The sequence below is a fragment of the Somniosus microcephalus genome, chromosome 6 (assembly GCF_052327205.1).
Source record: "Somniosus microcephalus isolate GS21.2 chromosome 6, FLI_Smic_1.0, whole genome shotgun sequence".
NCBI classification, from domain to species: Eukaryota; Metazoa; Chordata; class Chondrichthyes; order Squaliformes; family Somniosidae; genus Somniosus; species Somniosus microcephalus.
Genome location: NC_140992.1, coordinates 210,660,501 through 210,677,809, shown reverse-complemented (window position 1 = coordinate 210,677,809; position 17,309 = coordinate 210,660,501). Strand labels below are relative to the sequence as shown.

The 17,309-nt window shown below is 46.1% G+C and overlaps 1 protein-coding gene across 1 annotated transcript in view; it reads right to left on the bottom strand.

The window, feature by feature from the left end:
- Positions 1–16,670, bottom strand: part of bcar1 (BCAR1 scaffold protein, Cas family member) — a 297,167-nt gene extending 280,497 nt beyond the window's left edge. The window contains exon 1 of the mRNA XM_085991355.1: positions 16,138–16,670. Coding sequence (XP_085847481.1) covers positions 16,138–16,149 — 12 coding nt within the window. The 5' untranslated portion in view covers positions 16,150–16,670. The remainder of the gene's footprint in view (positions 1–16,137) is intronic.
- Between the last annotated feature and the right edge of the window lie 639 nt (positions 16,671–17,309).

The window sequence follows — 17,309 nt, the reverse complement described above, 5'->3', positions numbered from 1 at the left end:
ATTGTACTGATTCATTCAATGCAAATTAGATAGATTTCTATCAGCAAATAACATTTTGGGATACAGTAGATGAGTAATTTGAGACATGACATGTGCTAAGTGTAGCGTGCTTGGGGGACACAGGTGACTTTGGACCTGTGGTTCCCAAACCTCTCCACCACTGGGGTTTTCCTCATCTCATTTCTGGGTCTGCTGTAGACTAGTTGAGAGATTGATTGCTATGATTAGTCAAAAACTCCATAATTGCTGTATCATGCGACTGCCAGGGGAAGGTAGAAGGCGAACTACATCGAATTTACAGCACAGAAACAGGCCATTTGGCCAACTGGTCAATGTCGGTTTTTATGCTCCACATGAACCTCCTCCCACCTTACTTTATCTCACTCTATCACCATATCCTTCAATTCCTTTCTCCCTCATGTACTTATCTAGCTTATGCATCTATGCTATTCGCCTCCATGTGGTAGTGAGTTCCACATTCTCAGCACTCTCTGGGTAAAGAAGTTTCTCCTGAATTCTTTATTGGATTTATTAGTGGCTATCTTATATTTATGACCCCTAGTTTTGGATTCCCCCACAAGTGGAAACATTTTCTCTACGTCTACCCGATCAAGCCCCTTCATAATTTTAAAAACCTCTATCAGGTTACATTTCAATCTTCTCCTTTCTAGAGAAAAGAGCACTAGCCTCAGAACTAGATGGACCTTGCTCTTTTATCGTCTAGCAATTCCTATAAAAATTCTTCCAACGGAATTTAATGCGGTAATCTATTAAAAGCAAAAGGCACTGAATGAGATGATGCCAGGAGTACACTTTTCTCTGTTCACCCATTTTTTGTGAAGAAGTAGAGGCGAGGGTATGGGGAGAGAGCGGGAATATGGTATTGAGATAGAGGATCAGCCATGATCATATTGAATGGCGGAGCAGGCTCAAAGGGCCGAATGGCCTACTCCTGCTCCTATTTTTGCTATGTTTCTACAGCCGTGTTTCCCCACTTTATACTCACATTAACTCATTTTAGCGAATGGAGCAAATGGAAGAGGCTGTAGCCCTTTTGTGCAGTGTGCAGCGGTCTATTTGCAGTTTAAGGGCCGTATCTTCCACGGGCAAAATAAACTGCGCTTTCAAGATACTTTAACACAGAACACATGGTAAACTGCTTCTTCAGAAAGCTTTGCATTTTCTGCCCTCAGATCTAGCTTCCAATACTTGCCATTGTTCGACAGGCTGCTTGCAGGCAGCGGCTAGCGTGCTGATGCCCATCTATTTTTCACTGAAAACAATCCCGCAGCATTCTCTGGCAAATTGCAGCACATTCTTTCCGACATCAATTTAAAAAGAAAAGCTCGTTACCATCAGCGATGTCAAATTAAAACTGCCGGGTGCCCCTCCATATGGAATCTCTTAGAACTTTTTATTGATTCTATTTTTTTCTTCCCTGACATGTCAGCTTTAGTCAATTGTACTGTTTCTAAGTGACGCATCCAAAAATCAGTTCTTCAAATCAGACCAACAAGTAAATAAATACTGTAACCATTAGAAAATGATACGGTTACTCTGCGACCTATAGGGACTGGCAGCAGCTAAATTGAAGGCAAGAAAAAGATCAAGGCTCAGAAAACGGCAATCGGGCCCAAACATTTGACGTTATTTAATTCCATTCCCTCTCAAAGTATACAACAAAAACTACTATTACCATGTCATTAATACGCTGTGCCTGAAAACAGTTTGACAATTTGGCAAAATGTTACAGTGTTAATCCAGAATTCCTTTCCACTTAAAAAAAAGCAGTGAGGGAAGAGGTCCAACCAGGAATAACATTATTAATTATATGTATTTATATACTCCAATTGGCAGCAATTGAAAAAGATGGTAAACACATTAATCTTTCTAAAACCCTTGTGCAATTTATCTCAGTTCACATTATGGCAGTTATCATACACCTTAAAGCTGGTAATGGTGACGCCTCATACCACATCACAGAATCATAGAATCTTACAGCACAGAAGGAGGCCACTCAGCCCTGTGCCGGCTCTTTGAAAGAGCTATCCAATTAGTCCCAATCCCCTGCTTCCCCATAGCCCTGAAAATTTTTCCTTTTCAAGTATACATCCAGATCATAACAACTCGCTGCGTAAAAAAAATTCTCCTCATCTCCCCCGGGTTCTTTTGCTAATTATCTTAAATCTGTGTCCTTTGGTTATCGACCCTCCAGTGGACACAGTTTCTCCCTATCTACAGGAAACTTTGTGCTATCCGGCACCGACGGGACCGAGCTGTTGCCGTTCCCTCAAAACTGCCGGACAAACCAGCGTTAATGTTGAAGCATACGGAGCTTTTCAGCTCCGTATCTGGCAACAAACACTGTTGCTTAGCAACAGCTTCTAAACAGTCGGCCGTACCTTGGAAGCGTCTCTGTCGCTTAGCAACAGCTTCAGAGAGACTTTGCAGAACCTGACTGTTGAAAAAAAAGCCACGAGAAGAAAAAAAAACTAACAAAACGGCTCCTGATTTTTGCCGGTGGCTCGAGCTTGCCGGGCATTTAGGCTCCGGATAACACAAAGTTTCCTGTACTCTATTAAAACCCTTCATAATTTTGAACACCTCTATATAATCTCCCCTTAACCTCTCTGCTCTAAGGAGAACAACCCCAGCTTCTCCAGTCGCTCCACATAACTGAAGTCCCTCATCCCTGGTACTATTCTAGTAAATCTGTTCTGCATCCTCTCTAAGGCCTTGACATCCTTCCGAAAGTGTGGTGCCCAGAATTTAAGACAATACTCCAACTGAGGTTTATAAAGGTTTAGTGTGACTCGCTTGCTTTTGTACTCTGTGGGCTCAATTTTCACCGGGCCGTTGAGGCGGGATTGGAGGTGTGTGGGGGGTTAAAATTGCAAAAACTGGTGGGTGGGCCCAACCCCACCTCCATCCCGCCTCCAAGCAATTTTCATTAAATCGTGTCTAATGGTCCCATCTCCGTCCCGCCTCCAAGAGGCTGGATAGGCCATTAAGGCCCTTAACAAGCACTAAATTGCCTCTATAATGCCATTTTGAAAGGCCTTTGTGATTTTAACCCTTTTCCCACGTGAAGCACACCTGTTCTGAAACACGACGGTGAAACCTGGCGGGAGCACAATTGGCTTGCTGACTATCAGCTGCAGGTCAACCATTAAATAGGAGATTTGATCAGCCATCATTTGCAGGTGGCAGGACTTTGTTGTTTCAGGTCTGGGGGAACTTTTAGAAGGCTTAACCACAGCTATGGAAGTTTGGAGCCTGACACCCATCTCCAGTGTGACCTCCTGGGAAACCCCACTCGCCACCTTCACTGAGCGCTTCCTCAACTGAGGCATATACCAGAAGCATGGGAGCCATTTATTTCCTTCCCTTCTGGACATTAGATGAGGATGAAGACCAGCCGCTGCACCAGCAGAACCATGAACAACAGCAGCACCAACAGCAGCAGCACCAACAGCAGCAGCACCAACAGGAGCGCCAAGCTGCTGCTCAACCACCTGAAGCTACACAGGCCGGAAGGGGCCAGCGCATGGAAGCCCGTCAGCGCAGGAGATACCCCCCAAACAGGGTCTACAGACACAGGGTCAGCTACCTCAACATGTCTGAGCAGCAGTGCCAAAGGCGGCTCCGACTTTCACGAGAGGTAGTGGGTGACATCTGCGCAATGCTGCAACAAGACCTGCAGCCCAGCGGACCAGGTGGATAACCCTTACCAGTGGCCGTCAAAGTCACCACCGCACTCAACTTTTTTGCCTCAGGCTCATTCCAGGGATCAGCAGCAGACATCAACGGCATTTCCCAGGCGGCCGCACACAGTTGCACCACGCAGGTAACCGATGCCCTCTTTGCCATTGTGCACAATCACATCCATTTCACCAAGGATCCAGCAAGTGTCATGGTGCGTGCGGTTGGATTAGCTAATCTGGCAGGCTTTCCAAGGGTGCAGGGTGTCATTGACTGCACACATGTGGCCCTTAGGGCACCCCATCGCAATCCAGGTATTTTTGTCAACCGCAAGGGCTTCCACTCCCTTAACGTTCAGCTGGTGTGTGACCACAAGAAGGAAATTTTGCATGTTTGTGCCAAGTACCCTGGCAGTTGCCATGACTCCTTCATACTGCGGCAGTCTAGTGTGCCTCCGCTATTCAGTCCGCCAGACCAACTTAACGGATGGCTACTTGGAGACAATGGCTATCCCCTGAAGACGTGGCTAATGACGCCATTGAAGAGCCCATCCAATGAAGCTGAGGAGAGCTACAACTCCAGCCACATGTCCACCAGAGCCATAATCGAGCAAACCATCGGTTTGCTGAAGATGCGCTTCAGGTGCCTGGATAGATCAGGTGGAGCCCTGCAGTACTCAGCAGCCAGGGTCTCCAGAGTCGTCGTGGTTTGCTGTGCACTTCACAACATGGCACAGCGTCGTGGCTTGCAGATTCCTGAGGACCAAGTGGATCCTCACATATCCTCCTCAGATGAGGAGGAGGAGAGCGAAAACGAACATCTTGCAGAGGCCCATCAACCAGCGGCATCAGTACACGAGAACATTGCTGCCCAGGATGCAAGGAACGCACTCATCTTGGCCAAATTTGCTTAGCCTAGCCAAGCAAGCACTTTTGCCTCGCAGTTTCTTACCTGAGCATCGACAATGGCCAAGAACCAACGGATTCCTAGCAATTTGACCACCATACTGACAATTGCAAGTAATCCTAAGCCCTCAATGTGGAAGTCCCATTCGCGAAATGACACACGCCACAACTACAGCAGTAGCCATCAGATTTTTTATTTACAGTAATCATCTGATGGCTTTTTAACATAAAACATCAAATTTCACCCAAGTGACTACCCTTGTGACTATTTGTGCAGTATCTTTCTCTTACGCGTGCTCCTACGTGGTGCTTCCCCTGTGGCTTCAGCAGATGTGGAGGCCCCTTGCTCACTTTCTTGCTGCTCCTGTCTCGACACCTTTGGCGTGTGTCCTCTGGGGTTGCGAACTCGTGAGGGCTCGCCAACAGTCTGCTGCTCCTGCGGCTGTGCAGGGGTTGAGACGCCGATCTCAGTTGGGTGTGGACTCTGGTGGGGCTCTGACCGAGGGCTCTGCAGTGGCATGGAAGTGTGAGCGCTTGGAGAGGAGCCCCCACTTCCTTGTTGTCTGCCACCAACTTCCCTCTCATGGGTCAGGTCCCCCTCAGCGCTTGCAAGTGGCTTGAGAGCACCTTGCTGCACATCAGGGGGGCCATGGGGACCCGTATCTGCACTGGCAGTCCTACTCAGAAGGACTTCCATGAAGGTCTGGTTTCTCTGTTCAATAGATGACCATCGCTCCTCCAGAGATGTCATTCTATTCAGAACACTCACCATGTTTTCTGCACTCTGGCGACTTATCACCTCCATGGAGGTTGCCATCCTTTCCATGGTGATGCGTTCATGTGCCAATGACTCCACAAAGGCTCTGCTCATGTTCGCAATGGATTGCTCTATTCGCTCCACACTCGCAGCGACCCTGGAGACAAAACCTGCCAGAGACTTCTGCATCTGTTCCTGGAGTTCCAGCACCGCTGATCTTGTGGATGGACCCAGAGGCAGAGGGTCGACATGCAGCTGAGCCGAGCTGGCAGAGTCCTGCGCCCTCCGACTAGGACTGTCCACTGCTGTCCCTGTCTCCACAATCTGCTGATGCTCACTTGTGAGCTGTGATACACCAGGTGACAACACTACTCTATCTCGCGATGGTCCCACCAAGGTGTGAGTGTCTGCGCTGGTGCTGGGTGCGCTGAATTCTGCTGATGCTGCGCCCTCAGAGGTTGCAGCTTCCTCTGAGGAGTCTGGATGCTCAGGCTCTTCCTCCTGGCTAGTGGGGACAGGTGCTTGCGATGGTCCTGTGGGGGAGTAAAGGAAAGAGTCAGAGATGTGATGCCAAGGTTACATGCACATTGCATATTGCAGATGATCATAAGTCCATCTGTTAGAGCTTCAGAATCATTATCAGTGACTCATGGAATGTCATTGAGAGAGATGGAAAACTATTCTGTCACCAGCTTTCTGTGATGCACCCGTCTGTCCGTCCCCCACTTGCGCATCGTCCTCCACTCCCACGATCTCCAGGACCGCCTCCTCCCAGGGGGTGAGGTGGGCTACTGAGGGTGACCCGCCTCCTGTCCTCGCTCTTTCTCTCTTATTGTGAGCTCTCTTTTCCTGCAATGAGGGAGACAAGTGGAGGTTGAGTGAGAATGAAGGAGTGAGTGTAGAGATTTCATAGCATAGATGCTTAGAAGGAGACAAAGGTGGAGTGAGGTGGCAAGACCAAGGGCCCTCCCTGTGTGTTGTCAGTTGTTTTCATAGCATCACAGTGATAGGGAGTGTGAGGGCTGCATAGTCGAAGAGTTAGGTGAATGTGACCTTAGAGAGAGAGGGAATGGGTAAGGGTGCAGGGATGTCAGTGTCAAGTGGGATGTGGAGGAAGAGATTGCTAAAGCTGAGTCATGGTGAGGAGAGGCAATGGGGATAAGATTGAGGGTGATGGGAAATTCATACTCACTTTTCCAGTGCGCAAAAGTCATGAAATCTCTTCCTGCGCGGAAGCCAGGTTCTGCGGGTTACTGACAATGAGTTGACCTCCTCTGCCACCTGGATCCACATTGCCTTGGTCTGCTGGGGAGGCTTCTTCCTCCCTGAAGAAGGGAAGAGCACTTCTTTATGTGCTCTTGCTCCCTCTACTAAAGCCTGCAGGGCAACGTCATCGAACCTGGGAGCAGACCTAGGTCTCTGGCTGGCCATTCTTCCTCCAGGACCCTCTCACTGCAAAGGCCAAAAGGTTGGCAGTCTGCAGAAGAAGCAAGGCTTGTTGCAGACCTTAAATGCAGCAGCAATGATGACGTCATCGGAGGCGACTTTCAGACTGGAAAAACTCATTGGCATGAGTTCCCACACGCTGGAACTCAATTGGCCAATTAAGTTAAAATCACATCATTCTCCCACATCGATTTAGAATCGGGTGGCTAACACGAAATGCGGATTACATGACCCCAGCCCGCCCCTGAATCAAAATCCAGCCCAAAGTCTCTGTTTATCAAGCCAAAGATCCAGTATGCTTTTTTAACAGCCTTCTCAACTAGTCCTGCCACCTTCATGTAATAAGAGGATTCTCAAAGCTTGACTGCACAGCAGAATCTCTATTGCAGATTTTTGATTGAGTGTCTAAACACACTATACAAAATGGAAATATTAATATTGGAAATATTAAATATTTGCTATAAGAAGTGAACTGCTTATTTGTTTTTATTATGTCTTTTTTTTGCAGCATCAGAGCAAATGAAAGCAGATTGAAAGCTGCAGGAGTCCACAAGCTTGTTTGTCGTTCAATTGTATAGCCTTCAGCAAAGCCCGAAAAATGCAATTAAATCCATTCTGTATCAGGTATTAAAATGGAGAATTTTCTGGTCCGAGTTAAGAGTGAGCTGTGTTGCTCACACTCTGCCTGCCGGCCTAGATGTCATCGTGCTGCACTTCAGAGATTCGGACCAGGACCCTTTAAAAGAAAACCGAGGAGATCAATTCCCATTCCGAGGGGAAAGGTTGCTAAGTGAAGGTAAGGTGAATTTTAAAGGGAAGACGGGAGGGAACAGCATCATCCTACACTGCTGGGCACCACCCTGCAGCCCCATGCACAAGAGAAAGAGATGAGAGGGTGAGCGAGAATATCTGACACAGACAAAAACATATCACAAGAGCCCCTTTTGTTGCCTTGGATGAGATCATAGGAATATAGGTACAGGAGTAGGCCATTGAGCCCCTCGAGATTGTTCAACCTTGAGATAAGTGTCTATCAGTATGTGGGACAGCACATTCAAATTCAGGGCAAGTGACAGAAATGTAGGACAATGTGAACAACCAAGGAATGGGTCTTTAACAGTATGTATCTCATCAGTTAACAATTAATGAACACGTTTCATAGAACCATCACTCTGAAGGACACAGCAGCTGGTATTTTTAGTATGGAAGAGCAGAGCTATTCCCTGGTGTGAGGAACAACGTCACAGAGCTTACGTAGACCTGGTGCACCAGAGCATTCAGCACTTGACCTGAAAATGTGGGTCACCCAAGGAAAGGTAGCATTTTAACACATGGGACTGCAGATAATTGATCTGAAATACAACAACTTTCTCTGGTGCTGTCTTTGGGAAGCAGGCAAACGGCGGGGGGGGGGGGGTGTTGGGGGGACGGTGGGCAGGCAACATGAGGCACATTTTTGGAAAGGCTCTTAAAGTGGTTTCTCCATCAAACCGGGAAACCATAAGCAGTGCGCATTACATTAGAGTACAGATGAATGATGTGTATAAAGAAGACCAAAGCAAAATACTTTGGATGCTGGAAATCTGAAATAAGAATAGAAAATGCTGGGAAATACTCAGCAGACCAGGCCTCATCTGTGGAGAGAGAAACAGAGTTAACATTTCAGGTCGATGACCTTTTGTCAGAACTGGAACAAGTCAGAGATTTAGGGTTATATAAAGAGGAGCTGATAGAGTTCCAACTGCTGAAAGCAATCGCACGCACACAGCAACTGTTGGTATTGTTTGATCACTGCGTCATCTAAGCACAGTATGTGATACAAAACAACTAATGACTCATAAGTAATTGTAAACTGTGGCAGATTTCGATTGCTAAATAAATAGATGGAGCACCGCATTCCTTTTTCTAAACCTACAACAGCATGCTTTTTTTTCTTGAAGCTCATTAGAGAAAAAAAAATGAAAACACTTAAAATTGGCCACAAAAAAATCTAAACATATAAAAAGCATTGAGTGAGGGGCAGAAGCCCTCCACAGAAAAGCTCTCAGCTTAGGGCAGGAGGTTTAATGAATCACTAAGTACAATAAGGAGTAACCAGTAATGATGGAAGGATCAGTACAGCTGTTGATCAATACCTAATAACAGGTGAGAAACCACTCTGCAATAACCGTGTGGCTCTGCCTCGAAACTATCATCTGCCGATAGGTATTCAGAGCTCCTTGCAGCAGAAATCAATGTATTGACATAGAGTCATAACGGCACAGAAGGAGGCCATTCAGCCCATCGAGTCCGTGTCGGCTCATACCTAGCACAAAGAAAGATGGTTGTGGTGGTTGAAGGTCAATTATCACAACCCCAGGACATCGCTGCAGGAGTTCCTCAGGGCAGTGTCCTAGGCCCAACCATCTTCAGCTGCTTCATCAATGACCTTCCCTCCAACATAAGGTCAGAAATGGGGATGTTCGCTGATGACTGCACAGTGTTCAGCGCCATTCACAACTCCTCAGATAATGAAGCAGCCCATGCCCGCATGCAACAAGACCTGGACGACATTCAGGCTTGGGCTGATAAGTGGCAGGTAACATTCGCGCCACAAAAGTGCCAGGCAATTACTATCTCCAACAAGCGAGTGTCTAACCACCTCCCCTTGACATTCAATGGCATTACCATCGCTGAATCCTCCACTATCAACATCCTGGGGGGTCACCATTAACCAGAAACTTAACTGGACCAGCCACATAAATACTGTGGCAACAAGAGCAGGTCAGAGGCTAGGTATTCTGCGGCGAGTGTCTCACCTCCTGACTCCCCAAAGCCTTTCCACCATCTACAAGGCACAAGTAAGGAGTGCGATGGAATACTCTCCACTTGCCTGGATAAGTGCAGCTCCAACAACACTCAAGAAGCTCGACACCATCCAGGACAAAGCAGACCACTTGATTGGCACCCCATCCACCACCTTAAACATTCACTCCCTCCACCACCAGCGTACCGTGGCTGCAGTGTATACCATCTACAAGATGCACTGCAACAACTCACCAAGGCTTCTTTGGCAGCACCTCCCAAACCCGCGACCTCTTCCACCTAGAAGGACAAGGGCAGCAGGCGCATGGAAACACCACCACCTCCAAGTTCCCCTCCAAGTCATACGCCATCCTGACTTAGAAGTATATCGCCGATCCTTCATCGTCGCTGGGTCAAAATCCTGGAACTCCCTCCCTAACAGCACTGTGGGAGTACCTTCACCACACGGACTGCAGCAGTTCAAGAAGGCAGCTCACCACCACCTTCTCAAGGGCAACTAGGGATGGGCACTAAATGCTGGCATTGCCAGCGACGCCCTGATCCCATAAACTAATTTTTTAAAAATCTAGTCAGTCCCATTCCTACACTCTATCCCTGTAGCCCTGCAAGTTTATTTCCCCCCAAATGCCTATCCAGTCTCCCCTTGAAAACATTGAGTGTCTCCGCTTCCACCACTTCCGCCGGCAGTGAGTTCCAGGTCCTCACCACTCGCTGCGTAAAAATATTTTTCCTCATATCCCCTCTGTATCTCTTGCCCAAAACCTTAAATCTGTGTCCCCTAGTCATGATTAAAGGAAATCAGCACATATGTTGAATGTGAAATGACACAGATTGGAGTAATACTTTCACACCCAGAAAGCGTATTAGTGTTTCTAAACGAGGCTTTAGCCCTCACACCGAGGAATGTTTCTTTCTTGAGTGATTCAGAATCATTGTAAGGCACAGTGGAAGCTCAGGAAAATCTACCTGCTTTTTCACACATGGCTAAACGGGCATCTAACATTACCTAATAACAACAGAAAACACGGGAAAAACTCAGCAGGCCAGGCAACATCCATGGAGAGAGAAACAGAGTCAACGTTTCAGGTCGAAACCCTTCTTCAGAACTGAGAAAAAAGCAGGAAATGAAACAGATTAAAAAGCAAGTTTGGGGGCTGGGAAATGGGGGAGGGGATGAAAGAACAAAAGGGAAGTTCTATGAGAGGTGAAGAGACATTAAGAGATATTCAAGGCGAGACGAGATGGTAATAGGACAGGTAAAGAGACAAAGGATGGCTCTAGATGAAGTGTGAAATGCGCTGGCAGAATGAAAGACCGCTGCCATGTGGGAGAGAAAAAAAAAGGAAAAGGCACAAACCACATTTCCTGCTTTTTTCTCAGTTCTGAAGAAGGGTTTCGACCTGAAACGTTAACTCTGTTTCTCTCTCCATGGATGTTGCCTGGCCTGCTGAGTTTTTCCAGCGTTTTCTGTTGTTATTTCGGATTTCCAGCATCCGCAGTATTTTGCTATCGTATCTAACATTACCTACTGGTTTTCCACCAGAGCACACAGGATTTCTGCAGTAAACAAGCTTTGATTTGTTTCTGAAAGGTTTCACACACAGACCATTGATCCTTCCACTGCAAACTACTATTTTTGGACACTGCAGGCCTAAGCAGTTTCACGAGCCATTTTACCCTACACTGTGTACCTCATACACAAAACGTGCAGAATAAAAAGGTTACATAGACATGGGACATCAGCAAGAGATTAGGCCCAACCTCCCTCATCCTTTTACTCAGTCTGTAATGTCACGGAGCCAGGGTGTTACCGATCTATAAAGAAGATTGGAATAAAATACTGTAAACCAGCAAGGAATGCAAAGAGTACGGTGATGCTGATTATCTAATGCTGTAACAGGTCAAGCAATATGTGCAGGAACAACATGGGAGAGATGGGATATGACAGCTATCCAGAGCTAATAAAGCAAAGAGACAGAAACCAGCACTTCGAACTGTGATGGGCACCAGCTCCTAAACAAGAGGGCCTCAGTCAATCAGCAGCTTATTAAGCCCAAAGATTGGATTTTTGCACGCAGTGAAACTAATGGCCAGTTCTGGCAATGCTTTGGTGCAAGATAAAGATGAAAGCTTCGATCTAAACTGTATTTCCTTTCTCCTGTATCACTGCCTCATCTTTGACTTTATGCTTCACATTTCATTATATATCACCACAGATTTCCTTTAATGGAGCTATGTAACCACATCAATGGGTACGCAATGGTTTTTACTGAACCTATGGCACTCAGTGTAAAATCCAACTCGGTCTTTGAATGTTTATATGTTGTGATCTAAATGATTCTGCCACATTGAGATACAGGAATTCATTGCTGCCAACAATTCAGAAAAGCAGTTTTCCCAAACAATTTCATCCAACTTTGCTCATTATTAACTCACACTTGTTAGTACAGCACAGCAGCTCCTGCTATGACACTCTCTGATATACACAATCTCCATTATATCAACAGGTGTATTACCTCTGGCATCCTAAACACCTAAAACAGATGAGCTTGTCATTTATCTCATTCCTACTTGAGCAACCTTGCTGTGTGCAAATTGGCTGCTGCGTTTTCTACATTACAGTGACTACGTTTCAAAAGTACTTCATTGGCTGTAAAGCAGTTTGGGACGTCCTGGGGTCATGAAAAGTGCTATACAGATGCAAGTTATCATTCTTTCTATTCCTCCCCCCATCTTTCTCCACTTACCTCCCCTGCTGAAGACAATGAACTTGTGCTGACGTACAGTTCCACAGCTAAGTGGCCATACTTCATGGGTGAGCCTAGGTAATGAGTGTCAGTAACTTATTTTACCATAGGAGACATTACACCCATGCCAAAACCTGTCTATTCTTTTTTTCTGATTATTATAAATCTCTTTCAGATGTCTACCCACATATGAGTAGCATTGTAGAAATATAACTTGTTAACGTGCACATTATCTAGGCTAACAGTCCAGTGCAGTACTCAGGGAGTGCTGCACTGTCGGAGGTGCCGTCATTCGGATGAGATGTTAAATCAAGGCCAAGTCTGCCCTCTCAGTTGGATGTAAAAGATCCCATGGCACTATTCAAAGAAGAGCAGGGGAGTTCTCCTGGTGTCCTGGCCAACAACAGATTATCTGGTCATTGTCACATTGCTGTTTGTGGGAGCTTGCCGTGCGCAAATTGGCTGTTGTGTTTTCTACATTACAACAGTGACTCCACTTCAAAACGACTTAATTGATTGTAAAGTGCTTTGGGACGTCCCAAGACCATGAAAGTCGCTATATAAATGCAAGTCTTTCTTTTTCACCTGGCATTCATTCATATCCACTTTGAGAATATTGATTAGGAGCAGGAACCCTGGCTGATTTACCTCCACTACTGCTATGTGGCTGAGAGCAGCTAACTCAGCACATGGATCAAGCCTGAGACTGAGAAATCTAGCGTAGGACCTTCCTGGTCTGTATGACTTAGTCCCACATTAAGAAGTGCCCTCACCAAATCAGCCATTGGGAAGCTCCTATATTACAGACTTTTAATGTGTTATTTTGAAAGTTGCAAATAGTATTAGCCAGTTTAAAAAAAAATGAACAGTATTCTTCATGCAACTAAAATCCCGTTAATGTCTTTTGGAGAGAAAAATAAGCACACACTCAAAAGTTCAGAGTCTAAAGATAACGTGTGCATAGGATTGCAACACAGGACACAGTCCAAAAAATAACCTCACTACAGTCTGAATCATTACAGTGACAAACCAGTTGTGTCCTGATAGTCCCATTTTCCCAAACTATCACATGTGCCAGTTATCACCCATCATAGAATCTTACAGCACAGAAGGAGGCCATTCAGCCCATCATGCCTGTGCCAGTTTATGGTAGAGCTATCCAATTAGTCCCACTCCCCTGCTCTTTCCCCGTAGTCCTGAAGATGTTTCCTTTTCAAGTATATATCCAGTTCCCTTTTGAAAGTTATTATTGAACGTTTCCACCACCCTTTCAGACAGTGCATTCCAGACCATTAGCATCCTCTGATTACCATCCCGTACAGTATCAGAAGGTTTCTAGTAATAATGCACAGCAAATCCTTACTAGTTCTCCAGTATTGCAATGGTTGAATAGCTGTTATAAAGCAGTTAATCTGATATTGGTAATGAGGAACAATCTGAACTGTGAAATCCTCATTCAAACTGCTACCGTCTTTGTACAAAATAAACGCTTGCATCATTATTCTTCATGGACTCATATGTATTTTATTCATCTTCCCCAACAGCATGTCTTTCTGTTAATGATCTAATTCATTTTTCATAAAATACTAGAGAGCTCCAACAGTGGTCACTATCACTAATTTGATTTATGATATATATTTTTTTTAAACTGCACTCTCTGGCCGAGTGAGTGCATCATCTCACACTGGCACGTGGCATTCATTCTACCAAGAGGTATAGTTTTCATTTATAAAAATAAGAGAAGCAGTGAGTATTCCAGCTCTGCACAGATGCTGAGTCATTACTCGGAGACATGGAAACAGTCAAATCCTGTCAGCAAAACCTGTGTCTTAATCCAATTCAGCACTCAGTTTCTTGAAATTGGTGGACTTCATTCAGTTTCAGTGAGATGCACTAATCTAAAACCATCAAGTGCAACATCAGGAACCGCCTTCAGGAATCCAGTCCCATTTAGGTACTGCAACAACCCTGTTATTCAATGAGTACTAGCAGTGCAGGGCCACTGCAGAGTTCTATGTTAAACCCACTGCAGCCATGATCTCAAGGCTGTGTCTCACACATTGGTAAGAAGTCTCATTCTGTCCTTCTACCAGCACATCCTGAAAAAGAGCAGCAAAGTGAAACCATCCAAATGGTCATTTTGATCTAGTTACTGTAATTATAACTTAGGCTCACATCATGTGCTGCTATCCCAATTGCTATGTGTGCAATCCAAAAATTGGACCTAATTTCCATTCTATTAAGCAACAGAAGATTAACTTTGTGTTGTGCAGAGACAAGTTTCAAGTCAGTTTTTAATTTGTGTGTGGGTGTATTTTAAGCCATTTAAGTGTAGGTTATCACAACCTCCACCACCTAGAAGGACAAGGGCAGCAGGTGCATGGGAACACCACCACCTCCAAGTTCCCCTCCAAGTCACACACCATCCTGACTTGGCCATGTAATTGCTGTTGCTTTATCGTCGTTGGGTCAAAATCCTGGAACTCCCTACTTAACAGCACAGTGAGAGTACCTTCACAACATGGACTGCAGCGATTCAAGAAAGTCCACCACCACCATCTTCTCAAGGGCAATTGTGGGTGGGCAATAAATGCTGGCCTTGCCAGTGACACCCATATCCCCAGAGTGAATGTTTAAAAACTGGACCCTACCAGTTGACCTCAAGGCGGGTAAATGGAGTTAAAGTACAGATCAGCTTTGGTCTAATTGAATGGCCTCCTCCTGTTCCTAGCTCATTAGATGTTTCTGTATTTGCTCACTATCTCGTACACTATTTCTGTTGCTGTGATCTAATAAAACAGGTATTGTCCAATGACAACAGTTTCACTTTGGGTTTCTGACACTGAGGGCAGACGGTCCTTGGGAACATATGTCAATATTTCCAAGGACCCCCCTGTGAAAAAGTTCGATAACACTGTAACATTGTGTGTCTTTTTTGTTGTGGGGTGGGGGGGAGAACAGAATCAGAGGAAAAAAGATTGTAATGGTCTGTTACCTGTGAAGTGTCACGAGGAATGATACATTCCCGCACAACTTAGAACATCTATACACAATTTGTATTCTCGCACTGTGTGCTTGTAAACAAATGAAAAAGGTTTGCCAAAATCACTTTAACTATCAGAAACAGAGAGATTCCTGCATATATTACGCCGATTCTGCCACTTCAGCAGGATGCTTTGCCAGAAAATACTGCATCTGTATCGGTGCCACGCCGGCTTAATGGTAACATCCATTATAATAACAGATACATATAAAGTTGTTTCATTTACAGTTGCAAGTGGTCTGCAGAATAAAGTCTGAGTAAAATAAATCGCTCCCCCCGCCCCCAAAAAAGGAGCAAAATTAGCAACTGGCAGATGTTTTCATCTGGTCCATCAGTCTGCGGTAGAATGGACGTGTCAACCCCCTCGCCCGCCCCTCGGTGTGGCTGCAGGAGGCGGATCGGCGTCCCAGCCCCGCTGGGGCCCGGGCTGCCCCCGCCCACACACACACACACACACACAGAGGAGGGTGCAGTGCACCGACCGGCAATCCGCGGTGCCCATTCAAACAGTCCGGCGCTAACTAACATCACCGCACAACACTCCGCACTGTTGCTGCATTTAAAAAAAAAACACCCGGCAGAGATGCACACACACGGCAGCGGGCTGCTCCAGTTTGGAGAAATCCCAAATCATCCATGATCCTCCAGCGAGTCTGGGTTTTACTGCACCAAGATATATACCATCCAGGGACAGACCGAGACTTTGCAATGTGTAATCCGAGGCGTACTTACCGGCACAGACATCCCCTGCTGTTTCTCTGCCCGGTTGCCAGGTGATTTTATTTTTGTGTGGAGTGTGTGTCAGTTTCACACCAGTTTCCCCCTGTTGGGATGACTGCCTGATTTTTCCCCGAAGGCGATCAGCTGGATCCCATATCCCTTTCTCACTCTTCCGCCAAGGATTGTCACCCTCTGTTCAACTTGCAGTTTTTTTAGGGAGTGGGGGCAACAACTGCAGATTGGTATTCTCAGCACCGGCCGCTCAATGACAGCCGCTTGCAATCGCTGACACTGAAACTGATGCACCGCGCCAAACAAACTGCGCCCTGGTTAATTTCCACTGGTTTTCCCTCCTCCTTCTCCTCTTCTCCTCCCCTTCTTGTTGTCAGTCTGTCTCCCTGTAGTCCGGCTCCCGAGCTGCAAATAACAAAACTTCTGGCGGAATGCTCAGGATAGCGGCTCGGATTGACTCCTTATTGCGATGCCTCGGTGTGTCCAGATCACAGCCAGGAGCAGCGCTGCAGCCACCACCTCCTCCTCCTCCTCTTTCTCCCCCCACTCCGGCTGCAATGACGAAATCGGCAACTTCACCTTAAAGGCGCCGCCAAGCCGACAGAGCGCAGGCGCTGGGACACCGACTCAACCCAAAGAGGGAGAGTTGTTATTTAAAGGGACACCACTCCCTTCACGTGTACTGCCCTGCATTGCACATTTTGTTTCGGCTAATAGTGGTCGTTAAATTACAATAGTTGTGATTTTTAATTTTATTTTGGTCAGCTATGGAAAAGTCCACACAAAAGTAGGGGTTCCGTTCAGGGAGCGCTCACCCAACTGAGCTAAGTCCAAAGAGTTACACGTTGGCAACACACAAGGCTTGGAAGCCATCAAGCGTGCACAGGGGTACTGTTGGAGTTTAATCTGCTAAACAAAAACCATGCTGCTCATCAGCACAGAGCACTGGTAAGATTCCCACTTCCTTTCCAGCCAGGACCACCCTGTTCATCAGGGCATTGGCCTTTGAGGTTATCTGAACTAAGTGCGAAGAATCCCAGCACCCAGTGGATAACCTACCCTTTTAGATTCTATTAACAGATTGATGAACCATCAACAGTGCCCTGCAATACTACAGAGTTGCCTGGTTCAAGTATCAGACAATCTTGTCTGCCACAAAGCTGATTCAGTTC